The sequence below is a fragment of the Geotrypetes seraphini genome, chromosome 1 (genome assembly GCF_902459505.1).
Source record: "Geotrypetes seraphini chromosome 1, aGeoSer1.1, whole genome shotgun sequence".
NCBI lineage: Eukaryota > Metazoa > Chordata > Amphibia > Gymnophiona > Dermophiidae > Geotrypetes > Geotrypetes seraphini.
The window spans coordinates 351,335,310-351,361,262 of record NC_047084.1 but is presented as its reverse complement, the minus strand read 5'-3'; the positions used below and the strand labels follow the sequence as shown (position 1 = coordinate 351,361,262).

The 25,953-nt window shown below is 44.1% G+C and overlaps 2 protein-coding genes across 6 annotated transcripts in view; one reads left to right on the top strand and one right to left on the bottom strand.

Annotated features, from left to right (window-relative positions):
• Positions 1–25,953, bottom strand: part of HELQ (helicase, POLQ like) — a 202,255-nt gene continuing 176,302 nt past the window's right edge. For all 3 annotated transcript variants that reach the window (XM_033963804.1, XM_033963812.1, XM_033963820.1), the window contains 3 exons: positions 9,140–9,253; positions 2,141–2,275; positions 1–1,026 (listed from right to left, as the gene is read on the bottom strand). In XM_033963804.1, coding sequence (XP_033819695.1) covers positions 907–1,026; positions 2,141–2,275; positions 9,140–9,253 — 369 coding nt within the window. In that variant the 3' untranslated portion in view covers positions 1–906. The remainder of the gene's footprint in view (positions 1,027–2,140; positions 2,276–9,139; positions 9,254–25,953) is intronic.
• On the top strand, positions 10,357–20,982 carry LOC117369369. 3 transcript variants are annotated; one of them, XM_033963857.1, is made up of 4 exons: positions 10,357–10,448; positions 16,872–17,076; positions 19,477–19,687; positions 20,581–20,982. In XM_033963857.1, exons 1-4 carry the CDS (start codon positions 10,428–10,430, stop codon positions 20,771–20,773), a joined length of 630 nt encoding a protein of 209 aa, XP_033819748.1. In that variant the 5' UTR covers positions 10,357–10,427; the 3' UTR covers positions 20,774–20,982. The 3 variants fall into 3 exon arrangements, with proteins under 3 accessions (XP_033819748.1, XP_033819755.1, XP_033819741.1); XM_033963864.1 differs by having other exon boundaries at positions 16,872–17,106; positions 19,477–19,622; XM_033963850.1 differs by having other exon boundaries at positions 16,872–17,106.

Below are 25,953 nucleotides of genomic sequence, written 5' to 3'. Positions count from 1 at the left end.
AAAGAGAATTTCTAATATTGAAACCAGGTGTGACTCAGATAGGGGGGGGGTGTCTCTTTTGATACCCTTGTAAATGTGTAATCAGATATCGTACTTTAAAATATATATTTTTTGAACAGGCTCATCTGACGGCTTTCCTTTCTCTGAAGTGTCTTGAAAATGGAGAAACATCTGTGTCCAAGTAACATTTTGACTCTCTTTCAGCAACAGATAATGTGATTTGGTTTGGTTGTTATATCTTATTTTAATTACTCCTATTCTCAAGTCTTGGATCCCAATTTTGAGGACTAGTGTGTGATTAAGTTGAGAAATATTTTCCTTTTCTTTATAGTTTGGTTTATCTTCTGGATTGAAAGTAAACTTAAATATTATGTTTTCTTAATTGCACTTTCTGTACAAGATGATATGTTTGTTAAATAATGTGAAAATTTATTAAAAATAATTAAAAAAAGAAATAGCCATGTGGATCCATCTGAAAATAGTGGCTTTCAAAGCTGGTCTGCCCTTATGGACTGTACCAACCAGCACAAACAGATGATCAGACAAACAAAACTTATTCATGACCTCTAAGTACCTCAGAAAAAGTCTGTGCACATCCAGTGAATTTAACACCCTGTTTGCTCAAGCCCGAGGGTGCTGTGGAAACTAGGGCCCTCCTTTAAAAGAGAGGAGGGGACAGTACGCAGGATCATGCTGGATTCCATAATCCAAAGAAAAGGATCTGTGCATGAGCAGAAAAGACTAACTCCTACTGTCTCAGTTGTAGGAAGACAACTGGAAGTCAGAAGGTAGTCCTGAGGTAAGAGGAGAGGTTTCCTACAAGAGATCTCGTGAGATGAGACTGACTACCCATTTGTCCAGGAATAGTGGGATTGTACAAGAAATATAAATATATATTTATATAGTTTATTGAGCAGCTTTGTGGTTTTCTATCACAGGGACATTAAACCCAGGCAGATCTTCAGGCATCTTTAACAGGTCTTCTACTTCTTCCTGAAGTGCTTCTGCCTTTTCATTCAACAGCATCTGCAGTAAAAAAATAAAACCATTTGGAACATTCAGAAACATATACAGAAAATAAAGGCAAAAAAAGACCATAAGGCCTATCCAGTTTTCCAATCCATACTAACATGTTTCATGTTTATTAAAATTTGATGCAAACGCTTATAATAAAATTTCCAAGTTTAATTTTTAGCAATCCTTCAGTGGTTATCCCTGCTGCATTTGGTTACAGTTCAACCAGCAACTTGGGAATAATGGTGTAAAGTAGCAGTACAGATACCAAAAGGCACAGAATAAACTGCTTTAAATACTGTCACAGGCAAAAAAAAACCTCCCTCAAAAACAGCTTAGGTTTAAAATTAAGAACTGCCGCCCAGAAGAACGCTCAAGGACTTAGCTGGAAAGGGAAGACTTAGGCTCCAACCCTGTTAAACCTCCTCCCCTGAGCATGCTTCTGGATGGCAGTCCTTGAGCGTGCTCCTGGAGCATGCAGTTCTCAATTTTAAACCTAAGCTGTTTTTGAGGGAGGTGTTTTTGCCGGTGACAGTATTTAAAGCAGTTTATTCTGTGCCTTTTGGTATCTGTACTACTACTTTAATCTGAGGCTTTTTTCTCTCTCGTATGTTGGATGCATGCTGGGTTTGAATTGGGATGTCACTCAGTGGCCACGGCTATTCAACAAGATTTGTGGTATATGTATATTTTTTGTTGTTATCCTGCTCGTATTTGTTAACAGAAGTACTAAAGTGCCAACCCTGGAGGACTGGAGATGTCATTTACAAACTTTGGTTAGACTGGAATGTCTTATTGACAAGGGATATTATGATCGGTGTCATAGAGACTGGGATTAGAGAATGACTAGGTGACTGTTACCAGCTGCTAGCCGCAGGTAACCTGCTGAAACAGGGAGGAAAAAAACTGGTTGCTGCGGGTACAAGGCCATTCACTGCCCAGTGGAATAGCCTTGTTAAATATTTTGCGTGTGTTGCCTCACTTATCACCCCTCACATTTGTACAGTCCAGCAGCCCCTCCCTCCTTCCCTCCCAATGTAAAATACTGATATTGAAATTAATAAAAATTTAAAGTCTAAAAAAATACAAATTTGTTCTAGCATTCCAGAATGTAAAATATGCTCACCTTAGCTGATGAGACTATTTGCTGGGCTTGACGTCGAGACATGTGTTCAATTGTCTTTAGTAACACTTCAGGGTTTGCATTAGCTAAATGTGCAACTGTTTTGTACCCTGCATTATATAGCTGTTTTGCTCGAGCCTGCATTCCAAAAACAATATTGAACAAAAATTAGCTATCTGTCTAACTTAGATAAACAATTACATAACTGTGTTGATACATCGGTCTGACATGCACATCAGTACAACATATGAAAGCATAATAAGATTAGAACTCAATTACGAATATCTCAATAGAACATACCCAGTGAGATAAAATGTGGCCAAAGTATAGTATGTACAGTGATTGTATGAGAGTTCTGTTGTCAATCTTAACATACATATAAGGACAGTTTATTGAAAGTGCATCAAAGTTTATAATATACGAGGGAGAATCAAAAATTATAAGCAATTGTTAAATTATGCAATAACTGGAACAGAACTAGCAAAAATGCAACATATGTACTTGTACACACTGCCTGTTAGAATAGTTCATTTGCATACAGTGCAGGGCCTTTAGTCATGAGGCAGCCATGAGGTCAGAAACATTGACACTCCTTTGCAAGACTGCACCATCGAAGGGCAGAGGGAGTGAAACCTGTAGAAAATCACTATCGGATATTGACTCAGTATGGACATAGCACCATGAATCAATAAAAAGTTTAAGAGTGGGTAAAAAGGTTTAAAGCGGAAAGAACAGGTGTTTGCCCATCAACATCACACCTAGTTCTTGAGATGGTATGAAGAAGATCCGAGTATTCTAGAGAGAACCGTCACTGGTGATGAGACATGGGTGCACCACTGTGACCAGGAGAGCAAAAGACAAAGCTTGATGAAGTAAAGGAAGTGGTGCTCACCAGGCTTTGGGAGCAGCTGAAAAACTTCACTGCAGGAATGTAGAAGCTAGTTGAACGATACAACAAATGCATTGTCTTGCATGGGGACTGGAAAAGTGATATGTTCAATTGCTCACAGTTACTTCTATTAAAGCCGTTGAATGTATTTTGTCTTTACTTTTGGATTTACCCTCGTATAAGAACATAAGAGTTGCCATACTAGGACAAACTGAAGGTCCATTAAGCCCAACATCCTGGTTCCAATAGTGGCCAACCCAGGTCACAAGTACCTGGCATAATCCCAAGGAGTAAACAGATTTTATGCTGCTTATCCTAGGAATAAACAGTTGATTTCCCCAAGTCCATCATAATAATAGCTTATAGACTTTTGTTTTAGGGAATTATCCAAATCTTTTTAAAACCCTGCTAAAGCTAACTGCTTTCATCACATTCTCCGGCAAAGAAATCCAGAGATTAATTACTGGTTGAATGAAGAAACACTTTTTCCAGTTTGTTTTAAATCTACTGCTTCATCGCGAGTTTGTTTTGTGTTGTTTGCTTTAATATATTTCTGTGCTCATGGACAACAGGTTTTCACACGGTTCTTTTTTAGGTTCAACTGCTATGTGAGTTCATAAGGCCTGAAGAAGTAGCGTATGAAACAATCGTTGGCTGGCTGCACACAGTTTTTGTTTAGTAAGTTGCATATGTTTGCACAATTTTTATTTATTTCTAACATTTTGTCTTAGCAATACATAAGATACAACAGCTTGCAATGAAAGTTTTTTATGCCTATGATGTGTAGTTGGTAGAGTGGTTTTCCCTCACCTATTTAAACTGAGGCTTTTTCTTTCGTTTGCATTTATATTGTAGTGCATTGTATTGTCATAATGCCCAGGGTTCGGTTTAATAAGTGAGGGTTTTTTTGTTGTTATCTCATATATATATGACATGTTCTGTTTTCTCCCTTCTTAAACAGGTAATTTCATCCTCTTGATGGAAAAATTCAGCCCTACCACATTTAAGATGAGGAATTTTAAATCAGCCATAGTCATAACACTATATGGAGTATCACACAAGAACACAGTATAAGCCTAGGAATCCCTTTGAGGCCTCTCAGCTGGACCTCTCAGCAACTCTGAGGAGAGCTGTAACCTCACCCTTCCTCTCTCCTGCCCCCACTCAAACCATAGCTATAGTCCTGTCCCATCCATAACTCATTCCATTGTTTCATTCATACATTTCCCATAATCCACACTCAATTGAATATTGTATGAAAACTTTCAACCACAAAACCCTTCAGATCACAACCCATTGAATAAAAATTAATTTATGTAATCCTGATACCCTCCTGCCCATTCCCTTATAAGGCAAAGTATAAGGTTCCCCAAATATATAAGAACTCAAGTCATATAAAGCTAATACAGAGGTAACTATGCTTTTTTAAATTTATTTATATATATATTTTTTATTATTTATACTATGCTGACTAATAAGTGATCAGCAATAGAGAATGACATAGGGAAAAAATTTGTCCCTGTCCCTGCGAGCTCAGTCCCCTTCCCTGCCCCGTCCCCACAAACCATCAGATCCTATCCACACAAGCCTCGAATAGTTTTATACTGAACTTATTATATTAAAGTATAAAAAAAAACAATATTCTGTACAATTGTCAATTTATAAATCAAAATTCTGGCTGCCAAACTAGAGAAAGAGATCTTTAGCTAGCAGAACTTTGTTTATAAATGTTTATCAACACAACCAATATACTACTTTATCCTAAAGCAAAAAAAAAAAAAAAAAGAAAATAAATAGAAATATTTTTTTTTCTACCTTTGTTGTCTGGTTTCTGCTTTCCTCATCTTCTCTTCATTCAATTCCTTCCATCCACTGTCTGCCTTCTCTCTGCCTCTTCCATATGCTCTGTTACTGTGCCTCTCCTTTCCATCTTTCCCTCCCATTGGTCTGGCACACATCTTTTTCCCTCCGCTCCCCCCATTGTCTGGCATCTCTTTCTTGTCCATTTCCCTTCAGCATCTTTTCCCTACTCTCTCTTGCCCATTTCCCTTCAGCGTCTTTTCCCTACTCTCTCTTGCCCATTTCCCTTTAGCAACTTCTCCCCACTTCTCTTGCCCATTTCCCTTCAGCGTCTTCAACCCACTCTTTCTTTCCCATTTCCCTTCAGCGTCAGTTCCTCTCAACCCCCCCTCCTCTCTCTCCACTTCCCTTCAGCGTGTATGTGGTCCAGCAGCCCCCCTTCCTCCTGATTGCTGCCATCCGGGCATCTCCCTCCCTCCCTTCCCCTCACCTTGGTGATTTTCTGTTTGTTTTTTTTCATCTCCCAGCTGCCCGAGCCAGCTTTGATCAAGTTGTGTGTGGCTGCCGAAACTTCTCCCCTGATGCAACTTCCTGTTTCTGGTTGTGTCTGAGGAGACGTTTTGGCAACCACACGTGACTTGATCAAAGCCGGCTTGGGCAGCTGGGAGATGAAAAACCCAGAAAATCACCACGGTAAGGTGAGGGGAAGGAAGGGAGATGCCCGATCAGTGACTGAGCGCGCATTCCCTCCTTTAACTGCGGAGACAAGGCCATTGTTCCCATACCAGCGGCAAAGATGACTTTTTCTCCCACCTTTTCGGTGGGCTAGCCACCAGTAACTGCTACCATGTCGTTCTCTAATCAGCAGCAAAGACAAGTATTAGGCATCAATGACTGCTAGGAAAAGAAACCAGGTTGAAAAGAGACAAGATGTACTGGACACCTCCACATACTAGGACTGCCAAGAGTCACTGTGGCTCTAATGTACAAGCCACATTGCAGAGCCGACCCTCATATGATCCCACCAAGCCTCTAAGAATATCCATGGCATGTCAAACTGTAGATTCCTCTTATACAAAATAACAAGGGCAAGTGTCTGGATGTATCTTCAGTTCTGCACCAGTCCAGTCTTCTAAGTTAGTATGTATCCACCACAAGGGCTGGGGACTATCTGAACACTCCTGATTCCCGTGCTCAAAACCTCCTACAGCATAAGCACCTTTTCAGAGGTAAGGAGCAGAAGAGAAAGTTAGGGGCTTGGCAGATGCAGGAGCCCACTCACAAAAGATTTAAGCTCCTCCAATGACTCATACACTTTAGTGCCCTCCTTCGCATATACTCTCACCTGGATACTCCCTCAGATGCACCAGGGTAGCAGATCTAAAGATCACTACCCCAAGGGCCTTTATCCTCTTCAACACTATACCAGGCCATATATGCCCTGAGAGGCATTAGGTGAGGATCAAGGGCTCCTTCAGATTATATATAAGTTTTGGTAAGAGCAGAATTTTGCATACACTATAAAATGTTAGTCATAAGAGCAGAGTTTTGCTATGGAATCAAATCCTTGGGAATGAAATGTAATGCTTACAGAATGAAATGTTATGTGGATTAAATTGCTTATAGCATTGATAATCCTGTGATTAGATAAGAAACAGACTGAAAGTTGCTTATGAAACTTACATTCGGAACATCTGCAGAAATCTTGAGACTAATATGAATAAAGGTTATTAGGTAATGCAGAAAGGGAACAGGGGACTTTAGAAACAGAATAGGTGATGGGTAAACAGGATCAAATACGCTCTATTATGTAATGCTCTAATGATGATTTTTATGTATCTTTTGTAGAGCGACATCATCACATCTGATCACATCTAAGTTCTGGTGCCTATGTTTTGGTTTTGTCCTATATGGTAATAGGTTTTTGCTGACATGAAAATGGCCTGATAGAAAGCAATGAAAATTAATGACGTATTGTATCAGGTGACATATAGGGCTCCTTTTACTAAGCTGAGATAGTGGTTTTAGCGCACACTTAGCGCATGCTGAACTGCCACGTGCACTAGACCTTAACGCCAGCATTGAGCTGGCGTTAGTTCTAGCCACATAATGTGGGTTTAGCGCATGCTAAAAACGCTATCGCAGCTTAGTAAAAGGAGCCCATTGTGTCAGATGACATGTTGATTGATAACTGCTTATTCAAGTTTGATCTAAATAAAAGGCAAGGGGCTGCAGGAATTCTTTGAGACAATCTAGGTTGAATGCCATGTTTAGGCTGGCCAGAGTGTCTTCCTGAAGCTTCTGTTTTATTCAATATTAATTCTTTTGTGTGCCAGTGTGAGTTTCTTCTCTCTCCTTTCGCACTCCAGTCTGGATACCCCTGCAAGGACTTAGGGGATTGCTGTCTGGATTTTTCTGTCCTTTTGACAACATCTGCTGCAGCTACAGACATACTAAAGAGGGGAAGGCAATACTAATCCCCAGTGAGGGGAATGAAGTCAGCTCTGCACTTTTTTCTCTGTCTCCAACAAATTTTCCCACGGAGCTTATCAAAAACTTTAAATAGCTATTTATCTTTACAACACATATAATACTCAAAGCTAGATATATATTAAATAATTATACCATAAATATAATTATACCATAACATTTGTATATTTAATTAAATATTACATATACAATAAATTCATATCACACATACTAATATCTTATACCCACTCAGAGCCATTCCAGTTCATAGAAATACTAAAAAAAAGTCATTAAAAAATATATTTCACCATCTGGGACACGAGTCTGTATTTCAAGAGCTTGTACTGGTCATGGCTCCACTCCCTCTTTTCACATTACAACATACAATTTTACACCTAAAAACTAGCCATATACTCAAACAAATATAAATCTTATTATCAGTATCTTAAACATTCACAATACCTTATCGTTTCATCATTCTTGTTCAAATCACGCAGCTCAAGTGGTCGGAGAGTCCAAACCACTATCTCTCTACCTGCTACAACCTAACAGGAAGTGATGTTTACCAATCTCATTTCCTCTTTCAAATATATTCACTACGCTATTCACCAATTACAACAGATGACACTCGACATCCTTATTCAATCCCCTAGGTTCAACTGTCCCCCATGTGTAAATCATCTGTTGTTCTTTCCTCAACAACACTTCTGTCACGTTACCTCCCCCATTCATCTGGACTTGCAATAACACAAATCTCATATCAATTACCCTATGTTTCAATTGAACCCAATGAGATACCAAAGGCAAGTCAATTTTCTCCAGTCGCAAGTTACTAATGTGCTGAGCAATCCGGTACTTAATTTTCCTTTTTGTTTGCCCTGTGTACCATTTCTCACATGGGCATACAATCCCATACACTCCTTGACTGCTTTCACAATTTCTCAATAAAAACATTTTATTGCTATCAGGAATGTTAATCCAATCCACTTTCCAAGCATACTGACAATACACACATTTATTGCATTTCCGATGACCTCCACATTTCCCTTGTACTGCTTTCCCTGTGAGAGATAAAATCTCCTGTAGATTCCAACCATGTTTAAACGCAAATTTTGGCAAATCCTGCTGTTCAGGATGAAGCTGCAAGATGTGCCAATTTCTTCGTATTAACTTGCCTTAATTGTTGGGCGTGTTTTGAAAATGGCAAAATACAGGTTTAATTTTTATCATCACCAGAATGATCCTTGTTAACCATTAACCAATTCCTATCAACATTCTTCGCTCGTTTATATGCCTGCCCAATAATATGCTGAGGAGAACCACGTTGCTTAAAGCGTTCCCTCATTAGCTAAGATTGATACACAAAATCAGTCAGCTCACTACACAATCTTTTCACCCTCAAAAATTGTTCAACTGTCCTTCAATGCCCTAGGATGATAACTTTTGTAATGGAGGACAGTGTTCCGGTCAGTAGGCTATCGATAAATAGTTGTACTGAAACCATTCTCCTGCACTTTAATTTGAACATCCAGTAACTGGATCATTGTGGAGGATGTAGATGCTTGAAAATAAATATTAGGATCGCACACATTTAGATACTGCAAAAAACTCTCCCAAAAAATTGCATTATCATACCATATCAACAGAATATCATCTATGAAGCACTTCCAACTAACAATTTCTCCATGAAACTGACAATTTGTAACAAACGTTTGCTCAAATTTGGCCATATATGGGGAAATTGTTAGTTATACCAGATATATGATGCAATACTCAGCTATTATCAAGAACTAAATCCTTCATAACTGGGTTTACCATATACCACATTACACTATTGTACCAACCTCTAAAACCCCACCAACTTCCATCAGTGGGATTAATTCAGTTTTCACACAATAAGTTAATCTCTTAGTAACTTCTATTAGAAGCGGTTTATAGGCCCAGAATTCATCCAGTTCCTGCAAATAACAAAAAAAGTTGCACATAAATAAAAGATGAAATTTTGGTTTCTAAATCATAACTTGCTCTTTTCCTATAAAAGTACCTAAATTAAAAAGATTCCCCTTATATTCAGTCTGTGGCAATTAGCAGTTTTAAGATGCTGACCGCTGGAAGCAGAATCTAACTCAAATATTTAATGCTGGGCCATGGCCAGGTCCCGGTATTGAATATCTGGGCTAGCTGTGGACTCAGAAATTACATGGGTGCCAGCTGTTATTTAGTGATAACTGGGCAAAGTTAGAACTGACATAGGGTATAAAGTTATATTAAAGGTATAATCAATAGATAAGAATATAATATTTATATGATATTTTTGATTAAAATATTTGTGGGAAGGGTATAAATTTATGTTTTTAACATGATAGAAGAAATACAAGTGATGTTTACAAGGTTTAAATGATGTAATACTGTGTTCTTGATGTAAGATGGAAAAATGAAAAAAGAATTTGGAAAAAAAAAAAAGAACTGACATTTTTTGTGGTCAAACATGCTTGGTTAGCTACAAGGGCACTGAGTATCACCAATGCCCACATAACTGACAGTTCCTTCTCAACTGTGCCCCATGAACTGTGGTGGTCAGAGGTAATATTCAACTCACTATGCCGTTACATATTTCTGAATATCTAGGGATCTATTTCCTTTAGAAAAGTCAGGGATGGTATTTGTGAAAAAAGAAGAAGTCAGGAAAAAAGTTTATGTACAACCAAAACAAACTGACTTCAATGAAAGACCAGTCTATGGAGAGTGATCAAAGATATGTATGTAGAAAGCTCAGAGAAAACAAACCAAAAACTGCAGACTTTGTACACGATGCAGGCAGACTTTATTATGACAAGTAAATCTTTGATTAAAAACCTTTTACCAGGCAAGGGTCCCTTGCCTGGTAAAAGGTTTTTAATCAAAGATTTACTTGTCATAATAAAGTCTGCCTGCATCGTGTACAAAGTCTGCAGTTTTTGGTTTGTTTTCTCTGGATTGTTTTTTACTGCAGACAGTTGGACCTTTGGTCTTTCCTTTTGGTTTGGTTTGCTGTTCTGTAGAAAGCTCAGAGACATGAAACTCTGAAGGGAAGGCTGAATAACCCGCCTGTAGTATGAGTTCACCTTCCAGTCATTGCAATCTCTTAGATCAATGATCACACTCCAAGACGAGGTAAACAATTTCAAATTGATTTTAAAGTTCTTCAAATCTTTCAAAGTGACTAAGGATATTGCCTTCTCTTCATATTATCAATATGCAACCATCACTGCATTATTGAAGTATAATACTGTCCACTTAGCTTTTGAGTGTAGTTTAAGGGGTCCCAACACGGCCCCCTTTTGATCTCTGCTTCAGGAGACCCGATTATAAATTTTCAAAAGGTACTTAGTGCTGTGGATTATAATAGTTCTATTAGCTTAGTGATGTGCAATCGCATCGCTGCTAGAAATCAATGTCGATTCTGAAAGTTCCAACCGCCAGCCTTTTGGAAATCAATTTGGGGCCAAATAAATTGTTTTTTTGAGATTCCTGTGGCTCTATCTTATGATACAATTCTATTTGGTATGTCAATGATGACACAGAGCCAAATTTCATCAAAAAATAACAAGCTTTTATTGATTATGACAGGGGTTGCCATATAGCATATCACATTTAATTGGAAGAATTGGAGTAGACTCAATTACTGTTTTTGGTGGAACTCGTGTCACATTTATAAAATGGAAAGAACAATTGCGATACAAAAAGGAAATTATAATAAATTTAAAGAGATCTGGGGGTCATTGACAAAGTATTACAATGAATGAATGCATACCATTTTTCCAATATAAGTATAAGTGCAGAAGAAGAAAGATGGGGGGGAGGGTATTTCTGAATTTGATTAAATATTTAGTTCCTTAGATAAGAATATTTATATATTTGATTGCATATAGTATGGGAGGGATGGGAGGGAAGGGATTAAATCTTATGTATTTTGTTAAAATGATAAGAAATTCAAGTGATGTATACAGTTAATGTCAATTATTTATAAACTTGTTGTAAGAGATAAAACAAATAAAGATTTATAAAAAAATAAAAAAAAGATTAAATAAATAAATGTCCTTCTTCACAAATATGTTGACAGAAAAGAAAGTGGGAAACAATAGGCTGGTAAGCCTCATTTCGGTGATTAGAAAAGTAATGAAGGCAATGTTTAAGGCGAGGATAGTGAATAGAGAATGACACGGGGAAAAAATCTGTCCCCGTCACCGCCCCGTCACCGGCCCACCATCCTCTGCACCGCCCCGCCACCGCCGTTCCCTTCACCGCCCCGTCACCGTCATCCCTTTCACCGCCCCGTCACCACCACTGCCATCCCATTCACCGCCCCGTCACCGTCCCCGCTGCATCCATATAAGCCTTAGTACTGTAATATTTAGCTTATTCCTTTCTTATAAATCAAAGTTCCTGCTGCTGAACTAGAGAAAGAGATGTTCAGCTGGCAGGGCTTTGTTTATAAATTTTTATCAACACAACTAATATACTATTTTATCCTAAAGCAAAAAATAAATAAATAAATATAATTTTTTTTTCTACCTTTGTTGTCTGGTTTCTGCTTTCCACATCTTCTCATTGAATTCCTTCCATCCAATGTGTGTCTTCTCTCTGCGTCTTCCATTTGCTGTTACTGTGCCTCTCCCTTAACCCCCCCCCCCCAATTGGTCTAGCACCCATCTTCTTCCCTCCGCTCCCGCATAGTCTGGCATCTGTCTTCTTCCCACTCTGCCTTCCACATTTCCCTTGGGGGTCTGTTCCTCTCCACCCTCCTTCAATGTCTGTCCTATTCCTTTCCACCACCACCCTTCCCTCCCTCCTTTACCATCTGTTCCTTTCTACTACCCTTCAGCTCCTCTCGCGTGGCCTATCTACCTTCCTTCCTCTTATTTTCATGGCACGTTACAATGTAATTTGTGCAAGTCACTGGAGCCTGCAAGCTCGGTCCCTGTCCCATCCCCACAAACCATCTCGCTTCTGTGCTCCTATTTTCTCCATTTCTAATATCTCCCCTATGTATCTGTCATTGCCCCCCCTGTGTCCATATACCATCCCCATGGCATGTCCCCTTTATGTCTCTGTCCCTATGCCCCATGCACATAATTTCCTCTCTTTCTGTTACCTTCCTGTGTCCAGATTTCTCCTATTTTCCTCTTCCATACCAGTGTGTCTCTTCTTTTCAACCCCATCTAGCTTTTTTCCCTCTTTCTTCCCCCCCCCTGCTTCTAGCATATGGCTCACCTGCCAGTCCTTCCCTTTCTTTCCTGCTGTGGGTTTTTCTTTCCGACTTCATCCCCTTGGCCCAGAATCCTTTTCCCTTTCACTCCCTCCTTCCAATTTGAGCCGGGAACACTAGCGATCGCACGGTCCCCGCAGCCACTACCTGCCTGCCCAATCGATCCTAGTGTTTAGCCAGCTCTCTCCCTTCTCCTCACCTTAGTTTATAGGTTTTCTTTTTCGGCGACCTGCACGCTTTCCCAAAGAGCCGCGCATGCGCGGCTGCTCAGTGTTCAATCTTCTGCTCTGCTGCAACTTCCTGTTTCCGGTTGCGTCAGAGCAGAAGATCGAAACTGAGCAGCAGCGGGTGCGCGGCTCTCTGATAGCGTGCGGGTCGCCGAAAAAGAAAATCTACAAACTAAGGTGAGGAGAAGGGAGAGAGCTGGCTAAACACTAGAATCGATTGGGCAGGCGGGTGTGAGCTGCGGGGACCGCGCGATCCTTCATGCCTCACTGCGGGGACAAGACCATTCACCGCCCCGCTGGCGGTGAATGGCCTTGTCCCCGTCGCCGCAGCGACTGCTAGTTTTCTTCCCCGTTTTCGGCGGGTGACCCGCGGCTAAAATGCGGTGGCCGCAGGTAAACCGCCACCGTGTCATTCTCTAATAGTGAACTTTTTAGAATGCAACAGATTCCAAGATTTGAGGCAACATGTTATTACCAAGGGAAAATCATGCCAAATGAATACGATTGATTTCTTTGACTGGATGGCCAGAGAATTGGATCAAGGACATGTAGTCTATTTGGATTTCAGCAAAATCTTTGTTCCTCACAGGAGGATTATAAATAAACTGAGTGGGTTGAAGTTAGAACCCGAAGTGGTGAACTAGATTCTGTGTTGGGCAAGTTACTTTGTAAAACTAATACAGTATATTAAAGTTACTAGTTACTGCAAGGAGAAAGTAATAAATTACAGTTGTTTTGATATTACATAAAATTAATTCTAACAATTGGAAATCTATCCATTATCAAAGAAAACATCTAGACAAAAAGGGGCAAATTCTATAAATGGTGTCCTGATTGTAGACGGTAGTAGGTGGCCTACCGCTGTCTAACCAGCCAATTAGGATGCACGTTAAAAAAAAACCCAACCACCCCAAGGCAGGCTGCCTTATATGTGATATGTATAGTTAACATATAGAATTATGTGAAAGATATAACAAATTGCTAACTGTAGTATAGTATATGTGATATGTATAGTTAACATATAGAATTATGTGAAAGATATAACAAATTGCTAACTGCCTTGGTTGTGATGCCAGTATACAATCATGGAGTGTAACCTGCACTGAGTGGTAGATGTGGCTCTGGATGTCTTGTTGGGCAGATTGAATAGACCATGCAAGTATCTGCCATCATTTTATTCTGTTACGGTGTGTTATTGTGGCAGAGAAAAAAAAATAGACTAGCTCATCTGTGAAGCAAGAACTCAGAACTTAATCCTGGATGTGGCTCCAAAAGGCAGTGGGACAAGAACATGACAAGAAACAATGGCCTAGATTCACTAAACTCACCGATCATTGTTGGACAATTCTTGGCCAAGTTTTGCCGAGCAACCGATTCACAACAGATTCTTCATGCAAATGATCTGATCGGGCGCACTTCCTACAGCTGTAGAGCGATTGAGATGCATGCGCAGATTATCCTTGTTGGTTATAGATGCGATTTGCGCATGCGCTTTGCACAAGCGAGGTCAAAATAAAAAGGGAGGAGTGGCTGCCGTTTACTTGCTGGCCCTAAGAGTGGACATTTTATAAGGAATCATTTCAATTTGTGCAGCCAGATTATGGAACAGAAAACACTTTGTGCAGCAGCCAGATTATGGATCAGAACACGCTTTAAAACCCATGGGTTAAAACCGTGGGTTAAAACCATGGGCTCTCGGCCACGATCCAAGATGGCGATTCGTGCTGGTGTCTGGTGAGACGCTGAGGGAATTTCCGCTTCTTACTCTTCACAGCGATCAGATTTTTTGTCGGTTGCGATGCCGAAGAGACGGGGTAAGAGCGCCGCTGCAGCCTCGCGGCGTCTTGAACACCCCCCTCTCGCTTCAATAGAACATTTTCTTCAACGACTTCAGAGGGAGTCAGTAGCGTCGGGGAGTCGCCCGCTGGACTCTGCGACGTGGAGTGACGCCGGACCGGAAGTCCTGGGGCTGGATACCACACTGAGCCCCGACCAGAGGAATCCACCTCCCCCACCGCTGAGTGCGAGTTCCCCATGCTAACGGAGTGGGCCAGAAGCTGCAGCACTCCCTGACCGAGAGGCTGTAACACCGGGGAGCCAGCAAGGGGAAGTCTCTATGGCTTTGTTAAGCCCAGAGATAGCTCCAGCGGATAGAGCAGAAGGAGGAGAAAATCCAGACCAACAGACAGAAGGCAGTCAAGGTGAGCCTTTTCAAACTTTACATGAGACTTTCTTTAAACATGAAAAACCAGCTGAAGTGACTCTTGATTCAATTTGGGACTTAGTTTCCAAACTGGGAGACTCACTAACTAAACAAATTAAAGAAGGCGAAAAGAATATAAAAATTCAAAAACAGACTATAGAAGAAAATAAACAGGAAATTTCTAATATTAAAGAAAAAGTGGGAGAAATTGAAAATGAAGTAAAAACGATTAAACAAGTCCAATCTACAATAATAAAAGATAATCAAATTATTAGAAGAAAATTGGAAATTATGGAAAATAACTATCGGACTAATAATCTACGATTGTTGAATTTTCCTAAAATCCTTTCTATAAACCCGAGAGAGATGATAAAAAGGTATTTTATGGAGATACTCAATATTCCTGAGGAATCATTGCCTCCTCTCACTCGAGTATATTATTTGCCTATTAAAGCAAGGGATCAACAATCGGAAAATAAGAAACACGAAATACAAGACCTTCAACAAGATTTGACAGCAATCCTGGAAACATCAGATAAAGATTTGGCTAAACCAGCAACTCTTTTGCTATCTGTGGCGTTGTTGCCGGACAAGGATTGGATTCTAAAAATGTTTTTTAGGAACAAGAACAAAGAGTTTTTGGGTTTGAAAATTCAAATGTTTCTAGATGTTAGTAGAGAAACTCAGAACCGCAGGCGTCAATTTCTTATGATGAAAGCAGGAGTTACACAGCTGGGTGGTATTTTCTTTTTACGTTTCCCATGTAAATGCATAATAAGGTATCGAGATAACAAATATGTGTTTTTTGAACCAGCTCAACTTACAACTTTTCTGACACTGAAATGTTTGGAAAAAGAAGGAACAACAAAGAAGAGCCCGAGAGCTCGTCTCGATGGGCGGCTGTAACACGGGGATGAGGGCCCGCGCGGCCTCCCATCGAGACGAGCGCTCCGCGCGAGGGGAGGGGGAGGGTAGAGTGCAGGAGGCAGCATAGGATAGGCGGGTTTAAAATTCCCGCGGCGGGGCTGCCTCCTGATAGGATGGGGGGAGCCGGGCGGAGATGTTAAAGCCGGGACCTTGGAGGACCCGGTCTCTTCCTGGGTCCTCCGAGGCGGCTTTTCCTGTTCCACGATTTTTCAGGCGGCGCGAACATGTCGGGTGTGGACGGAGAGGCGGAGATTTCCCTGCTCGCCGGAGACTCCCTTAGTGACGAAGAACAGGTGGGAGTCGGCGGCAGCGGGGAGAGGGGGAGACCTTCGCGCCGTTCTAAAACGGCGGCTCTTTCGGCCCTCGTGGTCTCGGGGGCGGGCCTGGGTGAGGTGGGAGGAAGGGCTTCCCGATCCGGTGCGGGGCCTACTGCGCCCATTCTAGAGCGTGGGAGGGGGAGGACACCTGCCAGGAGACCGCGTGGTCGTGGGGCAGGGAGAGCGGCAGGGAGGCCTTCCAGTCTGCCGGTTTTAGCTGGCAGACTGTATAGCCATCACAGCCCTTCTGTGGCTGGCTTGGGGCCTTCGGTAGTCGGGGAGAGGGATGTTGTGGGAGGCAGACAGTATGGGCAGCTCAGCCCTTCTGTTTTAGGTGAGAGGGAGGTGGCCAGAGATCCGGGAGGCACTGGGACTGTCGGGGTGGGCGCTTCTAGTGACCGGCAATGGGGTCCCCCCGGGACTGGGCCTTCCTGGGGTATGAATCCCTGGGGGTCTATGTGGGGGATGCCCCCTTGGATGTCGGGCGGCCCCCCTGCCGGATCGTCTTTGCCATGGGGTTCGGTGCCGGGAGCGGGTTGGCACCCGGGACAGGGCCAGGGGTGGGCTGCCGGATTCCAGAGTCAGGAGAGTTTTGGGGTCCGCGAGGGTGGGGGAGTGTCGGTTGCTGCTCCTCTGTCTGGTTTTTCGTTACAGGTCCCGAGTGCTGGAGTGGATGTTCCTTCTTCGCAGAGGCCGGAGCGTGAGAGAGCGGTGCATGGAGAGCCTCCTGGAGTGATGGCACAGCAAGGATCTGGTGAGGCTGTTGCTGGTGATGCTCGGGAGCCGTCGGCTGAGCGTGCGGTTGCTGCGGACGGCGCTGTGGATCTTCTGGCTGGAGTGCGGGACCCCCCGCTTCAGGGTAATACGGCGCCTGTGGCTGCTACAAGGGGTAAGAGGGTGAAGTCAAAACGTAAGAGGCGGGGTAGGCGCGGCCGAGTATCCTCGTCGTCGTCCTCCACTTCGTCATCGTCTTCTACTACTAGTTCTTCTACGTCCTCACATGCATGCCAGGCGGGGGTGGAGACGGGTGGTGGTGAGGCGGGGCCATCCGGGTCTCAGGCGAGGGGTGCTCCGGCGTTAGTGGCGTTGTCGGAACTCTGGGAGGGGGTGCCAAAACGGTTGCGTCATAGGATCAGAAAGCGCGCTTGTGTAGATATCTTCCGCTTGCTGGAAGGCAGGTCTCGCCGTAGGAGTAAAAAGAAAGATAAGAAGGTGGGCGAGGTTTCCAAGGCGGTACCGGTGTCGCGGAACATAGTTAATTGGATTAGATCCTTCCTGCGCTTGGCCAGTGTTTGGGGTAGGGCGCGGCCGCAGGACTACGGGATTTTATTATCTTATGCGGACTCGGTGTTGGACGCCTACCAACGTTTCGGAGGCTGGTCGTGGCTCAATTACGACGAGGCCTTCCGTGACAAAATGGAGGAAAACGGGTTCATGTCCTGGGGCACGCAAGATGTTAACTTGTGGTTAACTCACATGGCGTGCCGGTCCAATTCCGTGGTTCAGGGCCCCGGCAGGTCCCCCGCGGGAGGGGGTGGTGGACGCTCCTTTCGGCCCACAGTTGGAGGGTTTGCGGGAGGAGGCACAGGAGTGTGTTGGCGCTTCAACCAGGCTGCATGCGCCTTCACGGATTGTAGATTCCGGCATGCCTGTTCAATCTGTAGTCAAGCGCATTCCGCCCTCAAATGCCCCAAAAAGGGGGGTGGAGCTTCGACCGGACCAAGTAAACCGTAAGGTGAGGGGCATGTTGCCCACACCAGTGCGGGTGGCGGCTCTTCGCCCTTGGTTACAGCGTTATGGGGATCGCGCGGCGGCTGACCAGCTGGACCGGGGGTTTACGGAGGGTTTCCCTATTCCTTTTCTGGGCGAATTGCGGGAATGTCGGGTGCACAATGCATCTTCTGTGCGGCACTTAAGGGAGGTAGTGCAGGCAAAATTGGATGGGGAAATTGCATTGGGTAGGATTGCAGGGCCGTTCCGGGTTCGCCCCTTTCCTTCTCTGATTGTATCCCCCTTAGCGGTAATTCCCAAGAAGGAGCCTGGGAAGTTTCGACTAATTCACAACCTGTCTCGCCCAGTCGGCGCCTCGGTTAATGAGGGAATCCCTGCGGATCTCTGCTCTGTGCGATATGCTTCTTTCGATACCGCTGTGCGCCTGGTGTTGCGCGCCGGTAGGGGAGCGTTGCTGGCGAAGGTAGACATAGAGGCGGCTTTTCGCCTCTTGCCGGTCCATCCTGATTCGTACCCTTTGTTGGGCTTCCGCTTTCAGGGGTTTTACTATTTCGATCGTTGCTTGCCTATGGGTTGCTCCATTTCGTGCGCCTACTTTGAGCGATTCAGTTCGTTTCTCCACTGGGTTACGGTAACGCGGTCTCGCCTGGACTCAGTGGTCCATTATTTGGATGATTTCTTGTTCGTCGGTTCTCCGGCCTCAGATGATTGTGCTCACTTGAAGAGTGTTTTTGAGCATATGGCTGCGGAGTTCGGGGTTCCCTTGGCGGTGGACAAATCAGAGGGGCCGGTGCATGTGCTTACCTTTCTGGGCATTGAAATTGATACGGTGGCCATGGTTACTCGGCTTCCTGAGGGTAAAATCGTTCAGCTGTTAGCTTTGATTCAACTTGTTCTCCAATCGCGGTCGGTGACTTTGAAGCATGTGCAGTCATTGTTGGGGTCCCTTAACTTTGCTTGCCGGGTGCTTCCCATGGGTAGAGCGTTTCTGCGACGTTTGGCGGTGGCGACGTCGGGTGTTCGTGATAAACGGCATTTTATCAGACTGTCTGCGGGAGTGCATGCTGATTTAGGTATGTGGAATTCCTTTTTGCGTGGGTTCAATGGCACTCTTCGAATTCAGGCCTTAGAGGTGGCCAATTTCGATTTAGAGCTGTTTTCGGATGCTGCAGGAGGTCTTGGATTTGGACTGTATTGTCAGGGCGAGTGGTGTGCGGCGCGTTGGCCTGAAAATTGGAGAACTCAGGGTGTTACGCGTAACATTACCCTGTTAGAACTGTTTCCTTTGGTGGTTGCGTGTGAACTTTGGCCTGCTCAGTTACGAGACAGGCGGATTGTTTTTTGGTGTGACAATCAGGGTGTCGTGGAGGTGGTGAACAAGCTGAGTGCGCGTTGTTTAGAGGTCAATGTGTTGGTTCGGGAATTGGTGTTGCGCTGCCTCCAATTAAATCTTTTTATTCGCGCGCGTCATGTCCCAGGGTCACAGAATTCCATAGCTGATGCATTATCTCGCTTTCGTTTTTCACAGTTTCGGCTCCTTGCTCCGGAAGCACGCCTGGAAGGCACACCGATGCCCGAAGGTTTATGGGACCTGGTCAAGACGAAGTCTGGGAGATGCTCCGCTTGTCAGTAGCTGCGTCAACGTGGACTCATTACTGTGCAGGCTTCCGCATGGTGACTGCCTTTCTGGAGTCGAGAGGATGGGTCTCGGGTTCCGTGTCGGAGGCGTTGTTGGTGGAGTATGTGTTGCATGCTTTCCGATCCGGGGATTCCCGGGGTTCTGTTTCGGGGCGCCTTGCGGGCTTTGCCTTTTTCTGCAGAGCCTTTGGTTGGGCTTGCCCTATGTCGGGGTTTTTAGTGCGTCGCATGCTGGCCGCCATGGGGCGCTTAGTTCTGCATCCTCCGGATAGCCGTTTGCCCATCACACATGACTTGCTGGTACGTCTACTAGCGGCACTGCCTGGGATTACTCGCTCCCCTTTTGAGGGGCGGCTTTTTCAGGCAGCTTTCTCTGTGGCGTTTTTTGGAGCGCTACGGGTGGGTGAGTTGCTGGGGACGCAGTCTGTCGGTGGATTGGCGCAGGGGTTACTGCGTAGGCATGTTAGTTTTTCGGGTCCCACATTGCGGGTTTTTATTGCGCGTTCCAAAACGGATCAAACGGGTAGAGGCCATTCTATAATTTTGCATTCCATCCCTGGCAGTTCGTCCTGTCCTGTTACTTTGATGCAAAACTTCCTTCAGGTACGGGTTCAGGTGGGAGCTCCCTTATTCATGCATGAGGATGGCTCTTCGCTCACGCGCTACCAGTTTTTGGCGGTTCTTAGGATGGCTCTTGGTAGCTGTGGCGAACTGCCTACTCGTTATGGGACTCACTCCTTCCGTATTGGGGCTGCGACCAGTGCCCACGCGGCGGGAGTGTCTGCTGAGGGTATACGACGCCTAGGGCGTTGGTCTTCCGGGGCTTACAGGGGCTATATTAGGCCTGAGGGCCTCGGGAGGCCAGACAGGGTCTAGGTTCCTTTGGACTGGGGTGGAGTGTGTTGGGGTTGGAGCATGGGCACGGGCACCTTATTTCACTTACAACTCTCTGTGTTTGTCGGGACTGGTGTTCATTGTGTGCTTTGTTTTGCAGCCATTGTTTCCCGGGCCTGTTCTGTGTGGATCGTGGGCCACTCCTTTATACATCGGGCGGGGGAGCGGGCACTTATCCGCCCAGGTGGCCGTCATTTAGGATTGGAGCACCGGGGAGTCCGTGTTTCCTGGTGGGGGCAGCGGGGAATGCGCTGGCGACAGCTTCTTCCTCTGATGGCTCGCCAGCGTTCTAATCCCCGGAGGCCGGATCTCCTGTTGATTCATCTGGGCGGCAACGATGTGGACGCCATGACAGTCAAACAGCTCATCGACCGCATTAAAGATGACCTTCGCTGTGTACTGGACTGGTTTCCCCATTTGCGGCTGGTATGGTCGGATATCATTCCACGCCTGCGCAGATTAGAGTCGCGCAGATGGACTCGAGGGTTAATTAAAATTAATAGACAGGTGGCTAAGTGGGTACTGGGGATGGGGGGGTTGCAGATTCAACATTCTTGGGTGGATGTAAATTGCAAGGGTTTGTATGCATGTGATCGGGTTCATTTGTCGGCGGTGGGGTGTGACTTGCTCCTGGATGATTTTGCCACCTGTTGCGAGTCTCACCTTGTGGTAGCGGGTGTGTAGTCGCAGCTCCTGTTTTGGGGGGAGGCCTGTTTTCCAGGCCTTGTGGCGGTTATCCCGAGCTACGGTATGGTACAGCTCATCAGGAGATGAGCGGGGGGGGGCCGGCAGGGAGTCGTGCCCGGGTTCTGGTTCTATGGTTAAAGGGGCATGTTGGGACATGCCACCCCCCAGAACCTTGCTGGCATGGCAGGATCGGGGGCCGAATATTATTGGGATTGGTTAAGGTGTAGCTCGGGAGAACTGTTTGTTATGTAATGTTAAATTAATGGTTTATTAATAAACAGAGCTGCGGCTGTTTATCCATATACATGAGTTGTGTTGTTATTGGAAGGGAAGTTTAAGTGTGGGTGGGGTGGGGGAGAGAGAGCGGGCTAATACATATCCCGCTGTTAAGAAGAGCCCGAGAGCTCGTCTCGATGGGCGGCTTTAACACGGGGATGAGGGCCCGCGCGGCCTCCAATCGAGACGAGCGCTCCGCGCGAGGGGAGGGGGAGGGTAGAGTGCAGGAGGCAGCATAGGATAGGCGGGTTTAAAATTCCCGCGGCGGGGCTGCCTCCTGATAGGATGGGGGGAGCCGGGCGGAGATGTTAAAGCCGGGACCTTGGAGGACCCGGTCTCTTCCTGGGTCCTCCGAGGCGGCTTTTCCTGCCCACCCTCCCGCCCTCTCGTTGTCTGGGTTGGTTGGTGACTGAGTTTCGGTAGGCGGTTATCCCGAGCTACGGTATGGTACAGCTCATCAGGAGATGAGCGGGGGGGGGGCCGGCAGGGAGTCGTGCCCGGGTTCTGGTTCTATGGTTAAAGGGGCATGTTGGGACATGCCACCCCCCAGAACCTTGCTGGCATGGCAGGATCGGGGGCCGAATATTATTGGGATTGGTTAAGGTGTAGCTCGGGAGAACTGTTTGTTATGTAATGTTAAATTAATGGTTTATTAATAAACAGAGCTGCGGCTGTTTATCCATATACATGAGTTGTGTTGTTATTGGAAGGGAAGTTTAAGTGTGGGTGGGGTGGGGGAGAGAGAGCGGGCTAATACATATCCCGCTGTTACTATAATAACAACAATACAATAATAACAACAACTGGATTTGATAATAGAATAAACTCCTCAAGCCAGTCACACGATACCGTTTCTTTTGTATAGATTTATTAATGATTTCCTTAAGTTCACTCATATAAATCTTGGATCACATTATAGAGGACTTGAGATTGTTCGATTTGAATTTTTCAATATTTTATAAATGATTTCTTGTTATTTTCTGTTTGATCTGACAATCTTTCTGTACAAAATGTTTTTGATTTTGTTAAATATTTTAAAATGATAAATAAAGAATTAAAAAAATAAAATAAAAAAAAAACCATGGGCTCGCACTGCGCTTTTTGCAGAATATATAAAAAGGGAGTGTGTATGCATATGTATAGTTTTATTTTTTATTTTGATGGTAGTTTTGTAACCTCGATACTGGGATTTCAGGCAGGCAGAGAGCAGGAGAGTTGGCAAGGACAGTAAGTGACTGGTCCTTAGCAGTCGCTTCATTTCGGATCGGCAAAGCCAATCAGTGTTTCTTCTTCTGCTTAGTGAAACGATGGCATCCTACTTATGCATGCAATTTCCCCTCATTTGCATGGATGGATCGGATTGGGTGGGAGATTGATTGGGCAGAAGGTTAGCGAATCGGGTCGGGGAACGATCGCAAACTGGTGAATCTAGGCCAATGTGCACAATCTGATGACAAGAATGTCTTCTTGATAAAGGATGAAGGGTTTGAGCCCTGCTGGGTGTTACAGGTAGCATGAAGGTGTTAAGTGACAAATGCTTTCAGAAATCTTCAGGTTTTTTTCACACAAATTTTTCTCTGTTCACCCCTCAACACGCAATCGTCCTGCTTTTATGTGTGTACTAATTTTTTCTTTACAAGGATTTATTCATCTACACTACTGCATCCATTCCCCTATCCCTATTCCTACGCAACTTGTCTCCCATTCTGTTTTCCCTTCCGTCTACTTTTTCTGGACTTTTCTTCATTCCCTTCCAGAGTTTGAAAATCCTGGATGGTAGGGCACCATATTGCCAAGAACTTTCACCATACCACCTGAGATTTTGTGCCCCATGATATTTTTGCATATTTTGTATTTACTATGATATCAACTGTTCCTTTTCAGCCTGCACCACATGATTTATCTGAACTTTTGAGTTGTTAACTGCAGGAGATTTCAGACTGTGACCAACTTAGAAGCTCCTGCGCCATGCAGCTCAAATTAGAAAAGAAGCAGATGTTTCAGGGGCAGCAATAGCAACATTGGCATCGGACAATAATTTAATGGAGGGTATATTTATTAGACCAGCTGTTGAGAGAGGAAGAAGAAAGGATGAAACTGCTGGGTAGGAGTGGGTTGGAAGACTAAAGTCAGGATTTAGGGGGATGAGAGGAAAACTGCTATATACAGAACAGATGATAAGGAGACTGGGTGAGGAGGAGATTGAGGGATAAGATGGGAGATGAGTAAGAAGAACTGACTGAAAGGACAATGTGGGGAGGTTAAAGAGAAAAAAAAGACTGATGGAGAATGAGGCTTTTAGAGAAAGTGTAATGACTGAACATGATGAGAAAATATGTTTTCAGTGGTTTTTGGTGAGCTGGTTTCCATCTATTTTCTTTTTTATATTATTTATTCATTTTTAAAACTTCAATTAGGCACAAAAGATGATGCATTTACATAAATTATTATCATTACAGCACAATATACTTAATAGAATAAAGACAAGACTTATTTTCTCCCACCCACTTTCCAATTTACAAACACCTCATAAAAATACTTATAATCAACCCTTCTATATTTCTTAACAAATGCCAAAACATATCCCCCTCCCCCCTCCCTGGATGTGCATGTTTTCCCCAATTTATACAAATAAATCAATCTTTACAATATTTAGTTAATGGTTCCCAAACTTCCATAAATTTTTTATAATAACCCTTCTGAATGGCAATAAACTTTTCAATTTTAAAGATATAACATAGGGATTCCCACCAGAATGAATAATTTAATCTATCCCAATTTTTCCAATTCTTTAAAATAAGCTGCATGGCAACTCCCGTCATTATAAACAAAAGTTTGTTATTTTTTGCTGAAATTTGACTTTTTACCCTCATAGATGTTCCAAATAAAATGGTATCATATAATAGTGCCACTGGATTTTCTAATAAATTATTAACCTGATCCCAAATCGATCTCCAGAATGTTAGTATCAAAGGACAATAGTATAGTAAAGATCTAACGTCTCAACTTCCAGATGACAATGCCAACATCTATTAGATTTAGAACTATCTACTCTATGCAAACGAACTGGGGTCCAAAATACTCTATGTAATAAGAAAAACCATATTTGTCTCATAGATGCAGACATTGTACATCTCAACCTCCAAGACCAAATTCGTGGCCATTGAGCTGCAGTAATTTGATGCTTTATCTCAATGCTCCAAATGTCACGCAGACCATTTTTTGGTTTCTTATTCAAAAATCCAGATATTAATTTATACCACTGAGTGGCCTGGTAACCCAGAAAGTCTACCTGAAACATAAGACCGGCAAGCTATTTTGAACCTCCAAATTTTTTCATTCAGGGAACCCTTCCTGAATGGCCTGCTTCAACTGCAAACATCTATAATTTTGTGTTTTATTAAGACCAAATTTGCGTTGCAATTGTGAAAAATCAAGCAGCTTACCATCAGAAATAACATCATCTAAAATGCGTATGCCTCCAATCATCCAATATTTCCAGATGACCTTAAATCCGCTAATTTTAATCTTGGAGTTCAGCCATATAGTTTGAGACATAGATTTATATATAGGAATAGGTGTTAAATTATCTACAAATTTTATAGTTTCCCAAGTATCTAATAAAATTCTATTGTCCTTATATAATCTAGGCATCTTGATACTCATAACATGACATAATCTCAGTGGCTTAAGAGGAAGGGAGCCGGAGCGCGAGGCAAACCTCGGCGGTAGCGTTCTTCCACGCGCCGGAGCCAGGAGGAGAGGAGAGGCAAAGGGGAGGAAGCAGGAGGAACCAGGAGTGAGCCGGGAGGAAGGCAGAGGGGTGGAAGATGGATCGGGGTAGCGGCGAGAGGTAGCTCCACCCACCCCCACCGCGTCAGAGGTCGCTCGGCACCCGGGCTCCTCCTTAAGAGGAAGGGAGCCGGAGCGTGAGGCAAACCTCGGCGGCAGCATTCTTCCACGCGCTGGAGCCAGGAGGAGAGGAGAGGCAAAGGGGAGGAAGCAGGAGGAACCAGGAGTGAGCCGGGAGGAAGGCAGAGGGGCGGAAGATGGATCGGGGTAATGGTGAGAGGTAGCCCCGCCCACCCCCACCGCGTCAGAGGTCGCTCGGCGCCCGGGCTCCTCCTTAAGAGGAAGGGAGCCAACGGCGCACAGCTGTTCGGCGTGCGGCAAAGGCGCTCGCCTTAGCGAGAGCGCCTTTGTGAAGGGCCTCGAGAAGGGCCTTTGATAAGGCCTAATCTCTTTTCTACACTTTTTTTTATTCTTTTTTCTATACTCAGTCACTCTTCTTACGTACTTTCACAGGGCCAAATCTCTTTTATTCCTTCTACACTCAGACACTTTTCTTACACACTCTCAATCAGGCAGATTGCCTTCTCTTGAATCTCTCACACTCTCTGATCTCTCAAACTCTCTAATTCCTCAAACTTTTTATTTTTAACACTAAATCTCTCATTATTGGAAATGGCAGGGAGGACACGGAGCACCAAGACTGCTATCAAGTTCAACA